The following is a 15,046-nucleotide window of genomic DNA, read 5'->3' as shown; positions in this document are numbered from 1 at the left end:
TAAAACTTGAATTAAAAAAATGTTTTACTTTACCTCTGGTTTGCCTTGGGCTGAGAAAGCATTATAGGGAGGTACAATATTTGTCACATTCTCATATCCATCTGGAGGTGGTTCAAGATATGATGTTTTGAATACCTAGCAAGAAGTAAAGCATGTCAAGATAGAAAAATAATTCCAGGTTATTATTAAGGTATAATTAATTTTTTCCAAGTATAGACTTAATAAGCATCCTAGATTCTATAACTAAGTAGGTAAATTCTACTGACAATAAGAAAGAGCTTTATTATTATTATTATTTTCAAAATAATAGAAACTTTTATAAATGCATGTAGTCCCAGACAATTAAAAGCTAGGATACAGTGTAAAATGACATCAAAGTTGGACACGGTGTCATGTGCCTGTAATCCTAGCATTCAGAAGGATGCTACAGGAGGACCACTTGAGTCCAGGAATTTGAGACCAAACTGGACAACATAGCAAGACTTCATCTCAACAAAACCCGAAAGAACAGGACTTCAAAGGCAGCACTCTTGGTTGGGGATGTGGTTCAACGGTAGAGTGCTCATCTATCACGTGTGAGCCCCTGGTTTCCATCCCAAGCATGAAAAAAAAAAATTGCTAACAAAGGTAGCACACTTGTGATTTTCACTTCATGACTACTCCTTTCAGCCTCCTTTGTGGTCCCTTTTTCTTTCATTTTTATTTGAATGTTACACATATTTTATCCCTAGCCCACCACTTGCCTTATATTATATTCTCTCTCTGTGAGAGTTCATTGACTAACAAAATTTTGCCAACAGCTGATGTACTTATGTTGTCCAGACTCATATATTAAGAGCCCAAATAGTCACTTAGCTTTAATGTCTAAACTCAACAAGTTAAAATTTGAATTTATGTTCTCCCACCTGTAACCGGTTCCTGGCTCTGCATCCTCTACTTCCATTAATACCCTCACTAAGTTAGTCACCCGCCTCCTACAGTCTAGCAGTTATCCTGAACACTCTTCACTTCTTTCCTCCAAGACACTAAACAAGTCCTATATACTTCCTGTTTCTCAAAATCATCATTCTTTCTCACCTGCTAACATGCTAATTCAGGATTTCATCATCTTTCATCTGAACTACTGTCTTTAAATTTTAACTCTAACTCCTTGCCTAGTCTAGGTGTAATCTGCAGACTCCCCCATCTATGTAAAACAGATAGAATTTTGTGGTCACATCCTTCCCATGCTTAGGACTTGCTTTTGTTCATGAGGATCCCTCAAGACTATCTTCTCTGTGAAGCTTGCCCTGTCTATATCATTAAATGAAAGCTGCAAATACAGATGCTTAATAACTTAAATATTTCACTGGTCTACCTCTTACATTGGTCAGTTTGTATTTTACAGTCTTGGAAATCATAAAAATCTTAAATTCTACCAATAATACTAAGATAGTCTGTTTTCAAGCCTTTGCAATATTTTCTTCCAGCTAGAATTTGCTTACCTTACTTTTTCATATTGTTCATCTCTTGTGCTCTTTCATGACTTATATGTCAACTTATACAGGAAGACTTCTCTAACTCCCAGTGTGGGGGCTAGGTCTTGGGTGTGGGGGCGGGGTGAATGACCCATTTCTGTATAAAGACCCTTTGTCATACCATTCATGTCATTTACTATACTGATTTGAAACCCTGTATCCTATTGTCTGCCTCACCTTATTTAAGCAAAGGACCCATGTCCTAATCTTCATTCTGGCCTGAAGATCTAGCTTAGCATCATGCCTAACACATACCAGACACTGGCTAGTTTACAACTTATTAACTTTTCTATATAGTGTGAGTTCTACACACTATTAACAAATTTATATTTTTACTGGACCTTATATTCTAATCCATACAAAGTGTGGCATAATTATATGAAAAGAACCAACAATTCTCTATCACCTCAGTTCCATGTCCATCCACAATCGATATGCAGTTAGCATTTGTCTCATTAGGGTAAGAGAGGAGAACATCATAATGAGCCAAGTCGGCTGAATCTAGTCCAAATTTCTTCCATTGGGCCTGAATTTTTTTGGCAAGTAGTAAATTTTCTTCTGTTCCTGCCAGATGAGGAAGTTTTGTGAAAGAACTAAAATGAGAAAAAAGAAATCAATGAACAAACAAAAAACAAGTGTGAGTTAAAGAGTACATTCAGCTTCTGTGCCTAAGAAATCTTCTACATGCATTACACATCTTTTACACACTAAGTTATGAATTATATGTCAAAAATACTAAATGGCACAGCTAGAAATAACAATTTATAGATGTGCCAATTTTTAAATTACTTATGTACAACTACAATTTTCATAATATTCTCCCTCAGAAAAGAATGCATTCCTTGGTAAAGACAATCAGAACAGATATGAGAAGATACCCTAAAAGAAGATACCCTAAAAGAAAGTTATGAAATACTAATGGTGCTCCTCCTTGCTGGTGGCTGGTGTTCAGTAGATAGAGGACATTTGGGAAGAAATAATCCCAGTGTTTTCCAGGGACCAGTTAGGCACTTGTACACTTGACTTAACTATTTCTACTATTGATTATGTCAATATAGTTGCTTGTTTATCTCACTAAGGTTAAGGTCTGTATATTTTGATATTTAAAATTCCCCAGGGCTTAGCACTTGTCAGGTACCATGGAAATAATGACTGATTGAACTGAGTTTAGGCAATGCCACCTTGGTTCTGGGTGTAAATGAGTTATAGCAATTAAATGAACTCACAGATATACTTCTTACTGAGACAAATTTTGCTTTAGGTGAATATTGTTTTAAAGTTTCTCAACCATCCCACTTCCCACCTGTGTCAGATGAACAATAATATAAACTTTTATAAATTATTTTTTAAGTTAAGCATAGGACAACCAAAAAATATATGGCAATAAAGGTCAATTAATATTTATTGAAAACTTTCGACATGCTAAGGACCCACTGGCACTTTCACGTGTGTTATCTCATTTAATCCTTACAACCTTCTACCTTTATCCCCATTTTACACAAAAGAAACTGAAAAAATGGTTGAATAGCTTCTTTATAATTGCGTAGCTAATAAGTGCTGGAGAAAGAAGCTGAAATTATACTTGTCTGAGTTTGAGAAATGGTGATATTTCACTATATATCACTTAATCTTATTACCCAACTGCTTACATCCTTGTATAGCTCCCTACATTCTGCATTATCAAATTCACACTGCAATGTGGCATAGGAAGCCCATTGGTGTCTGTCCCATATTTTCAACTTCATTTCCTCCCACTCTCTTTATTAACTGCTCTGGTCTATGTCATTGAGCATACTTCTTTTCTCCCTGAAATGATTATGCTTTCTCTCTCATACCCTTTAGTCTTCACACAAGACAAGCTTATCTCAGACATGAATATTGTCTCATCTACTGAATCTCTCTCCATCACCTTTCCCACCTGCAAACTGTTAATGGTTCATGAGGATCCCTCAAGACTATCTTCTCTGTGAAGCCCTCTCTATATCATTAAATGAAAGCTGCAAATACAGATGCTTAATAACTTAAATATTTGTTTTAAAAAGTATAAATGTGTTGAGAAAGAAGTAATTTTTTATACACAGGGAAACAATGAGTCTGAGATATTTAATTTTTACTTTACATAATATATTTTCATTTTCTTTTCTGTAATGAGCAGATACTATCTTACAATTAGGGAAAAATAAATGTATTTTCTTAAATTAAGATGTTGGATTAACCATAAGCTTTTGCCTTTCATCTTTTAGAGAACCCATTGAAATGAAATACAGAAATGAAAAAAAAATTAAGAAGGAGCAGCTGGAAATGACATCATTTACTTTTGAATTTCTCCCTGTGATGTAAGGTGGCCATCACATATTAACTTGGCAATGTTTAGGACAAAAAGCTTCTTTTCAAAACAATCATTGCCAAAAAGAAAGAATTAGAATGTGACTGGCTTATGGACTAATCAGGAGATCCCTGGGCTGAAAGGAAGGTAATCATTACTGAACACATGCCCTCCTGGAAGAAGACAAACACAGTTGACATTCTGCCAACAAGAAAGTGATAGGGGAAAATCAAATTGTTCCCACAACTAATTCTTTTAACACAGTCTTGAATCTGTCCTTTCCCTGCTAAACTATTTTTCTGCATGTATATACATTCCTTAAACTTATGATCAACAATTCCTCAATATCCTCTGCTCCTTCATGGAAAGTTTGCATTAACTACTGGCCTTAATAGGTATCTTCTGAGGACTTTGCTTATCTGCAAACTATTTAATTTCCATGCCCCTACCTATCTTGGAGCAAGAAGGATAACTAGGAGTCCTTCTTATTTTTCATTTTTTTTTCTCATTCTTTTCCTTCCTTTCACATAGCTCTTTTGGTGCTTATAACCAAATGGGTGCTCTCATTTGCAAAACTGTGGGCTATTCCTTTTCCTTCATTAAAGTCATGAACTCCTAGGCTGGGGATGTAGGTCAGTGGTGAAGTGCTTGCCTAGCAGCACAAGGTGCTGGGTTACATCCTCAGTACTGCAAAAAAGTGAAAAATATTTTTTAAAAAATTGTAGACTCCTGGGGCTGGGGATGTGGCTCAAGCGGTAGCGCGCTCGCCTGGCATGCGTGTGGCCTGGGGTTCGATCCTCAGCACCACATACAAACAAAGATGTTGTGTCCGCCAAAAACTAAAAAATAAATATTAAAAAAAAATTCTCTCTCTCTCTCTCTTTAAAAAAAAAAATTGTGGACTCCTAATGCACTGTATTTTCCTCTTTTCCTATTCCTATCATCCTTCTCAGTATGCATTTGTGTATTCAGTCATACACAAAGGAAAGAAAAGCCAGTCTCAAGGATGTTCTTAATCATCATGAAAACCATTAATACATCATTTATCACCATATGTATGGTAATATATCCAAGGTAATATACAGCAATATAATATGGTATATTAACATAATATATTAAACATACTTTATATGCCGGGGTCCAGCCCCAGCGGGGTCCAGGGAGTCCTGAAGGAGGAGTGGCGTCGGCGAAATGATGAGACAGGAGTCGTTCCCTTTGAGCAATCTCCAGAGAGAGAGCTAAAACTGCTTTCTCTGGGTCCCCTTTTTATTACAATTTTTCTCATCATTATAGATTCACAATACGTCATTGATTATATAATTTAAAACTTTGCCAAGACATGACATTTCCTTAACCATGATTGAGAGCACACCGATCTACATTCTTCCAGGATATGACCCCCAGCCATACAATCATCAAAGTACAGAATCATCAATAAAACATGTCACCAATTTACATCCTTCAGATTTTCCCAAGATTTACTATTTTTCCCAAGATATGTTATTTCCTTATTAACTGATGCCAAACTACGTAACCAGACTCTAAGTCTCCTAGCCAGTCATTAACCTAAAGTACACTTGTACTTTATTTCTAATTCAAAATTCCCATCTAAAAAAGTCCCTTTAAATCTTATATTTAAAATATCCTAAAGTTTATGAATCCTTAAAACATATATCAGAAACCTATACAACTAAAGACTTAAGAATTTCTAAACTTAAGAATCTAAATAAAATAATATTTTTAACATTATTCTAAAACTGTGTCTTATAAACCTATTTTAATTGATTCCTACATTTATTCTCATAAAACTGGTTGAGCTGCTTTCTCGAAGAGTTTCTTTGTTTCTCAGTCAAGGTACACTAGTTCTCAAAGAGTTTGTTTCTCAGTCAAGGTACACTAGTTCTCAAAGAATTTGTTTCTCAGAGGATGATTGTTGTCCATTATTAGGTTTGTCCACAATGTACTAAGATAGAAGAATAGCCTTTTACTTTGTCCTTGATATGCTGAGGGGTGGGTAGAATGGCCTCCAAGGCATGAACTACCTGTTCTGTTCTAGCCATCTGAAATTTAATTTGTTTGGCATTTAACATACTCATGCCTCCTGTGAGAAACATAAGCATGAAAATGCAAAGTCCCAATTACATAAAAAAGGGTCTCATGGTTTTGGTTACCCACCAACCAGCGTGGCTTTGCCAGCATTCATCCTCACTGTGACCCTGTCAAGACAGTGGGAGAGCGGCTTTGCCAACACTTTTTCTCACTGTGACCCTGTCAAGACAGTGAGTGGGGGATCGCCTCCACCATTTATAGATTAGAGCAAAGTAATAGTAATAAAAATTTCAAGGTAAGAGCCAGCACCAAGGTTTACTCCTGATAACTCATGTAATTTTCTACGTGCTTTCTTTTGGACACTTCATGATATGCGGCAGAGGTCAATAATGTTAACATCTTACCTGATTTTTTAAGTTATACAAATTTAAACATGTTGTCTCATTTCATAAGATAGTCTGCATTTTATAGCATTTTACCAAATGAGCAATATAGACTACAAGTGATAGTCATCCCATTGCCCACTCATTCATTTTCTGTGTCTCCAAAAAAGCATGTCAGAACAAACATTTTGAATTAGCTTCCTGATATCTGATGTACCTTGGTCATAAATTAGCTCAAATTGACCAAGAACAGTATAGTTGTTTTTATTCCTCATTATTGCTAATTCTAATTCATCCATGGGCATTAATATGGAATTGTGTGATCTCATTAAACCACAGCATGGACAAGGAGGAAATGTATCATGGATTATGCACTTCACTCTGCATATTGATCTCTAGGGTTCGATTGAACTCTCAGAAGAAGAGAAATGAAGAATATAGGGAAAAATGTCTTAAGAAATAATGAACAAAATCTTCCTAAGAAGGAAAGAAAAGTCTTTTCAAGAAATTTTGCAGGAATAATTGACTATTTGTATTTAAGATTATCATCAATCCTTAGATCGCACCATATCAAAAATTAAGTCGATTTGGAACATTGACCTTAAATGTGCAAACTACCATTCTAAAACTTCTAGAAGGAAATATTTAAGACAATAATCTCATAGACAAACTTAGATAAGATAGAGAAGTAGGAAGCATCAAACAAACAAAAATTGATTAAATGAACTTCATTGAGATTAGACATTTCTGATCTTCAAAAACTCCACTATGAAAACAAAGGCCAGCTGCAGTAGAAAATATTTGTAATACATATGATTAACAAGGAACTTAACCCAGAATATGTATTGGAAAATATATGGACAGAAACTTTATAAAAGAAGATATACTAATGTCTAATAAGAACATGAGAAGATGTTTAATATCATGAGTCATGAAGAAATGCAAATTAAATTACGATAATATAGCACTATTCAACAATTGAATTGGTTAAAATCTGAACAACTGACAATACAATCATTGCCCAGGATGTGGAGCTACTAGAATACTTACACTGATGGGTAGAAATATAAACTGTATGACCACTTTTGAAATCTCTTTAGCCTTTTCTTAAAAAACTCTAAAGGGCTGGAGGAAAAGCTCATTGTTAAAGCACTTGCCTAGCATGTGCAAGACCTTAGGTTTGATCCCCAGCAAAACACACACACACACACACACACACACACACAGAGAGAGAGAAGAAAAACACAGCATATGCTTATCCTCCAACCCTTTCTAATAGAAATGAAAATATATATCACATGAAGACTTGTAACATTTATCTACATAAGCTTCTTTTACAATAATAAAAAGTAGAAGCAATCCAAATGTCCCTCAAGTACGCATTATAGAATATCTATACAACGGAATTCTACTCAGTGATTTAAAAAACAAGAAGGAATTAGTGACGCATGCGACAACGGTCAATCATTTTTATTTTATTTTATTTATTTATTTTTTGGCAGTATTGGGGATTGAACCCAGGGCCTTGTGCATGCCAGGTAAGCAATCTACCAACTGAGCTACATCCCTAACCACCTGAGTCACTCATAAAATCATTATTCTGAGTGAAAGAAGCCAGACAACACACAGAACATGCTATGAACACCACATTTATTTAAAAATTTTAGGATATGCAAGTAAATCTATAGTGATGTAAAACTGAACAGTGATTATGTAGGGTCAGGGGTGAAGGAAGGAACAAACTACAGAGGGTATGCTAGAAATATTTTGTATCGTGATTGAGGCGATGGTTTGTTGCATACCACAGACATCTGTAAAAACTCTGAAGTTGTAGATATTATAGAGATCAAGATTACTTTATGTAAATTATCCTTCAATAAAGCTGATTTTTAAAATATCACTTCTTTGAAACAGCCTGAACACAGAAATAAATGTTATGCTAATTGCTTTCAACAAGTTCACAAATATCACTCTGAATATCACTCTTAGAAGATGGAAGATTGGCACTGATCATATTTTGTTTTCATGTTGCCCTATTTTTGAACCACAAATTTATATTAGCAAGAGAGGATCAAGGTTTAACCTGTGGCAGACAGAATCTGAAACACTGATCTCCTTTTCACTAAATCACTGAGCAAAGAACAAACTAAGCGAATATAGTGTATAAAAAATAAATAAAATTGCTGATTAAATTCAGGCTACTGATTATATCCACAGTGAGGAACAAAGAATAGCATTCACTTGCAGCCCAGAGCTGCATGAAGTTGAAACATCCCCCAGTAAGACAACAGATACTTTTCTGGAGGATGAAATTAGGAAGAAAGACCTACTTCTTAACAAGTTATGGATTTCACATCAAGAGTGGTTTAAAGAGACATTTTAACTAACCGTAAATTAATGAGTAATATATCATTTCACACAAAGATTGTTCAACTGATTATAACCAGTTTTAATACACCTATGACTAATAATACTTTAAATACAATGTTTAGAATAAAAATGCAAAACAAACCTACCGAAGAAATGATCTAATGTTTTCAGCTTTCATTTCTGACAACAGATTCCCTCGCATACTTTGACCATGGTGTGGTGCACGGATTGTTTCTTTGGGAGGCTTACTAAACCAGCCTGTGGGGGGAAAAATGCATATACACAATTACTTTTGACTTTATTAGAAGTAGAAACCAGCTGTGGTGCAGTGGTGCATGCCTGTAATTCCAGAAACTAGGGAAACTTAGGCAGGAGGATCTCAAGTGTGAGGACAGCCTGGAACACTTGACAAGACCCTGACTCAAAGAAAAATAAATAAATAAATAAAAAGAAGAAAAAAAGCAAAAACCAAAAAAGGCAAAAAGAAAAAGAAAAACTGATGCCTAACAAATAGCTCATAGTGAACCTTTAAAAAAAGTTCCATATAAAATGCAGAAAACCTCCACATTCCTTTGTGTGCTGCAATTTTGAGTGGGTTAAAACGGGTTTTACTTGAGAGATGTGCTTTCCTTTCTTACATGTTTGCATCTAGGGGATCTAATTTGTACCAGTTCTTGACACACAGGGAGTTTTCCAAAATTTATGTATTTAAACGATAAGGAAAAAGTTCTTTGCAGTGCTTAGTCAATAATAGCTAATAATTTTGACTCATTACTATTACTTGGAAATGCAAATAAATTTTTCATCCCTGTAAACAGTGACAGCCCTAAATTCTCTTTTCAAAGCCCACAAAAAAAGCCTGAACTCAGTGAGTTTACTTATTTTATTTTTTTCTTATTGCGGCCACAAATACACTCTGTCCGGTTTCTAGTCTGGGTGCAGTTTATGGAGTTAGCCATGTCAGGAGCGGAACTAGACACTGGCCTGGGACAACCCACTAGCTCCAGCTACAGGCTTCCTCCCTTCACCTCCGCAGAGAGACAGCCCGGAGACTTGATTGTACACTCACCCACCAGAAAGCCCACCAGAAAAGAAGCCAGCACCGCAATCAAAGACATCCAAAGGTACAGACGGCCCCTGGACTTCGCCATGGCTTCTGTTCTGAGATCTGGGCGCCAGCAGCCCTCGCAAAAGCTCCGGGCTGCAGAAGAGCCGAGAGCGAGAGCCTTGAAAGCGGTGACCTCCCAGGCAGCTTTCACCGCCGCTGACCGCAGCTGACCTTCCAAAAGGCGGCTCAGCCCTGCCAGTGGGTCCAGAGACTAACAACAGGAGCGAGCCCCGAGCTCCTTCTGGCCCCTGAAGTCCCCAGGAGCCCTGGCGGGGAGAGAGGAAGCCCTGCAGAGGGAGGAGGCACTCTTCCTGTTGGCCCGCAACTTCCATTCCATGGATCCTGCAGTATCCGGGCAAAGTCGGCGGTCGCAGCTGCGGGAAATGTTCCTGCTGCCTCAAAGACTAAAGCACTGCTTCTTCGCCAATCCCATCCCAAGAATTCCGGAATCTCGGCTGCAAAATGTATTTGAGCGTTATTTTTCATTCCTTTTTGATTGCTCCAGTTCCAGATTCTCGGACCCAATTTCCAACTTGTCAAACTTGGGAATAATCCGGATCCTGACTGCTCCACTGCAACTCACTAATGTCTCAACCACACATCAACACCAAAATGAGAATGAAATTCTTTTGTTCCACCCCCTCACATGAACAAGTCTCCAAATTCGGGTAATCCTCTCTAACTGAGGTTTTCACATTCCTCACTGGAATGCTATAGATTCAAATTAATACAGTTAGCCATTCAAAGGATCTTGCATTATTACAGTCAGTGAGTTTTGAGCAAATGTCACTGCCCCAGCCCTATCCTTCCCTTACACTTACCACACATTTTCTTTAAAGGTGTTTAGAAGATTTGCAAACAGAACTCCTGCATCCATGCATCTCACCCAGAGGGAAATTTTAGGAATTTACAACGGGCTACTCATATGTAAGCAAAATCATTTTCTTTTTCAGCCAAAGCAACCTTTTTGCGTGGGATTGGAAGGAGATGGTACCTCCAGGACTATGCCCTACCTTTGCTGCATTGTCTGCAGTTCTAATGGCCTTAGACAAGGCATCTTTCTTCATTTTTAACAAGTTATTACAAGCAAATGATTTATTTCTCCTCAGTGTATTGTTGGCTGATATATCTAATGTTTTTTTTTTCCTCTTAGAACTTTTGTAAAATCCCTAAAAGTTAACTTTAAAACAAACATCTTTATTGAACTAATTGCTTTTTTAGAATATTTATATATTGTTTAAAGCCCAACTAACCTCAGCTCCTTCAGCTACTGGCCCCTCACACATTCCTCAAGTGATTCTTCTGGTGTTTTTTATTTCAGAGACAAACACCTTTCCATGAATATTTTCTTTAAAAAATAAGTTGGTCCCTAACCCTATAGATACACAGTAGCATATACAGTAAGTTAGAATGAAATTATTGATAATGTGCAACAGCTGGTGAAATAATTATCGCCCTCAATCTTGGAGCACCCAGATGTATTTTATCTGTTTCACTAATAAAGAATATAGGACTTTAAATAAGTATCTAGTGTCAAACATTGGGACAAGAGTCTTCTCAATATCTAATATATAATATCTAATTTGATTTGTGCTTCACATAAACATTTTGAGGATCGCTTATGTAATTTGTTAATTTCTAGACCTTTGGCTATTTTTCTTCTGTTTTTCATGAAAACTTTGCTATTGCTGTATAGCTCTCAAAAGAAATATGTAAATGACCTCTACAACTAAATTTTGTTGGAGAGAGAAGGTGGAAACTAATGATTAAAATAGCTGCTTGTTAAATTAGTTTTTTCCCTACTCCTATCTTTTTAAAAATTTATTTATTATTTTGATTTTTTATACATGACAGCAGAATGCATTTCAATTCATAATTCACATGTAGAGCACAATTTTTTCTCTGCTTGTACATAGAGTCACATCATTTATGTCTTCATATATGTACTTAGAATAATGATGTTCAACTCATTCCACCAGCTTTCCTACCCCTATGCCCACTCCCTTCCCTTCCCTCCCCTTTGCCCTATCTAAAGTTCCTTCATTCCTCTCATGCTCCTCCTAACCCCCAGCCTTCATTATGCATCAGCATGCACATATCAGAGAAAACATTCGGTATTTGGGGGTTGGAGATTGGTTTACTTCACTTAGCATGATATTCTTCGACTCCATTTACCTGCAAATACCATGATTGTATGCTCTTTTAATCATGAGTAATATTCCATTGTGTATATATATCACAGTTTCCTTATCCATTCTTCAGTTGAAGGGCATCTAGTTTGGTCCCATAATTTAGCTATTGTGAATTGTGTTGCTATAAACATTGATGTGACTGCATCTCTGTAGTATGCTGTTTTTTAATACAGTTCTGTGGTATGCAGTTTGTGGCTGGTGATAGTCTTCATACCCTGTCCTGTGTCCCCAGGTGCAGGCTGTCATGATGAACACTACAGAAATGCAGAAAATAATTAGAAATTATTTTGAAAAATTGTACTCCAATAAGTACAGTTCTATGGTGTGCAGTGTTGTTGCTGGTGATAGTCTTCATACCCTGAAGATATCAAAGACATAGACAAATTTCTAAAATCAGATGATTTACCCAAAATGAATCAGAATGATATATACAAGTTAAACAGATCAATTTTGAACAATGAAACAAAAGACACCATCAGAAGACTACAACCAAGTAAAGCCTAGGACCAGATGGATACACTGCTGAGTTTTAGAAAACCGTCAAAGAAGAACTAATACCAATACTCTTCAAATTATCCCATGAAATATAAAAAGAGGGAACACTTCCAAACCCATTCTATGAGGCCAATATCACCAATTTGAAAACCAGACAAAGACACATGAAATAAAGAAAACTTCAGACCAATATCACTAATGAACATACATGCAAAAATTATCAATAAAATTCTGGCAAATCAAATAAAAAAACATATTAAAGTGATAGAGCACCATGATCAAATGAGATTCATCCTAGGGATGCAAAATTGGTTCAATTTATGGAAATCAATAAATGTAATTCATCACATCAGTAGACTTAAAGATAGAAATCATATGACCATCTTAATAGATGCAGAAAAAAGCATTCAACAAAATGCAGCACCCTTCATGTTCAAAACACTGGAAAAACTAGGGATAATAGGAACATATCTCAACATTGTAAAAGTTGTTTATGCTAAGCCCAAGGTTTTTTCTCATTCTAAATGGAGAAAAAATGAAAGCATTCCCTCTAAAAACTGGAACAAGACAAGGATTCCCTCTTCCACCACTTCTATTTAACATAGTTCATAAAACTCTATCCAGAGCAATTGAATGAAAGAAATGAAAGGAATACAGATTAAAAAAAGAACTCAAATTGTCTATTCGCTTATGACATGATTTGTGTGAGAGCAGCTGTTGGAGGTCCTCTAAAAATTTGCAGACAGTGTTTCCACTGCTTGAATCCCAGGTCACAAAGCTGCAAAGAATGCCATCTCCCTGTAGCCTGCCATCTGGATCTTCTACTCCTAACTTAACTATACTAATTGAAGTTTGGCTAATAGAAAAATTGATGTATTATTTAGCAAAATTTTCCAAATTGGCTAATTTTCCCATATAAAAATTAAATCACTGCTGGGCACAGTGGTACATGCCTGTAATTCCATGACTTTGGAGGTTGAGGCAAGATCACCAGTTCAAGGTCAGTCTCAGCAATTTAGTGAAGTCCTAAGCATTTGGTGAGACCCTGTCTCAAAATAAAAAAAAATAACAAGGGCTAGGGATGGTGCTCTGTGGTAAAGTATCCCTGAGTTTAATTTCTGTACCCTTCCCCCAAAAAGGTTGGTTTACTAACTCAACCAACACTTATTGAAATGCTATAGCATGCCACTCATTGTGCTTAATCCTGAAATTAGTATCACTTTATTTATAAACCTACAATGTATGAGAAGACAGATAGTGATTAAATAATTAAACGTAACAGTTTCAAGAAGGAAAAGTATTTCTTCAAATGTGAACATTATTAGCCCTATTAGGCAGCATTTGTAATCTGTATCTTTGTTACCGCTTTTGACCGGTGAGTCCTTGCTTCCCCAATGTTAAAGAATAACACCAGAGAAGCACGCCGAAGCAAGGTCAGAGTAGACATTAGAAGTTTATTAAAGGACAGCAGAAAAGACCTCTCCCAGAGGAAGAAGGGGTCCCAAGAGGTGGAATCTGTGGAAGTGAGGTTGTTTCCCCTTTTTATACTTCTTTCAGTGATGGAATGTAGGTTGGAAGGCCCAAGGGGTGGGACACAGGTGGGCCAAAGAAGTAATCTGGGCAGGAAGGACTACATTAACAGTTCCCAGGGATGGACTTTGGGCCTAGGGCTTTTCTCAGGACTTCATTAACATTCATTAACATTCCATGAGTTGTTCCCAGAATTCATTCTCAACATGGCCTCCATTTTATATCTTACTTGATATTAGACCCGATTTACCTAACTACACTGACTACCTAATTTTAAATCTGGCTTCATCTTGACAATTCATTATGAAAAGTCCAGTTAGTTTGTTCAATAAGTCTTTGGCCTTTTGTTAATAATAGAATCTGCAAGCATTCAAAATTCCATTTTAGGGGCTGGAAATGTGGCTCAAGTGGTAGCGCGCTCGCCTGGCATGCGTGCGGCCCGGGTTCGATTCTCAGCACCACGTACAAAGATGTTGTGTCCGCCGATAACTAAAAAATAAAAATATTAAAAAATTCTCTCTCTCTCTCTTCTCTCCTCTCTCCTCTCTCACTCTCTTTTAAAAAAAAAAAATTCCATTTTAATTAAGCTCATAACAGAAGAGGCCACTATCAAAAAATAGTTTCTAATTATTAACATCTCAACAAATATTTGCATCTTGCAAAACACGATTAACAAAGCAACATTGTTGGTTGATATGAGCCCTTTTCAGTCTTTCCTTCAAAGCTGGAAAGTGAACTAGAAAGGTATTCTATTGGAAAAAACAATCTCAACAAAACTACTTGACGTGTACACAATATTTTTCATCTTCCTTTGAAGACAATATCGCATTACTGTTGGAATAAAATATTTGTCATTCATTCCCAAGACCTTATAAATTCCATTTTCCCCAATTATTTCTAGTTTTAGAATCTGAGACACATTTTCCAGGCATCTGGTTAACTGAAACTTCTCTAATTCAAAATATCCTTCAAGAAATTAAAAAAAGGGTTGGGGTGGTGGCTCAGTGGCAGACGCGCTTGCCTAGCATGTGTGAGGCACCAGGTTCGATCTTCAGCACCACGTATCAATAAATAAA

At 36.5% G+C, this 15,046-nt stretch overlaps 1 protein-coding gene across 1 annotated transcript in view; it reads right to left on the bottom strand.

The window, feature by feature from the left end:
• The window catches only part of LOC143391245 (N-acetylated-alpha-linked acidic dipeptidase 2-like), a 152,946-nt gene extending 143,150 nt beyond the window's left edge, over nucleotides 1-9,796 (bottom strand). The window contains 4 exon segments of the mRNA XM_077108686.1: nucleotides 34-135; nucleotides 1,924-2,110; nucleotides 8,792-8,903; nucleotides 9,715-9,796. Of these exon segments, the coding sequence (XP_076964801.1) occupies nucleotides 34-135; nucleotides 1,924-2,110; nucleotides 8,792-8,903; nucleotides 9,715-9,796 (483 nt within the window).
• Between the last annotated feature and the right edge of the window lie 5,250 nt (nucleotides 9,797-15,046).

This window comes from Callospermophilus lateralis, chromosome 2, assembly GCF_048772815.1.
Source record: "Callospermophilus lateralis isolate mCalLat2 chromosome 2, mCalLat2.hap1, whole genome shotgun sequence".
Taxonomy (NCBI): Eukaryota; Metazoa; Chordata; class Mammalia; order Rodentia; family Sciuridae; genus Callospermophilus; species Callospermophilus lateralis.
The sequence above is the reverse complement of the archived record's forward strand: the minus strand, read 5'-3'. Positions and strand labels throughout refer to the sequence as shown.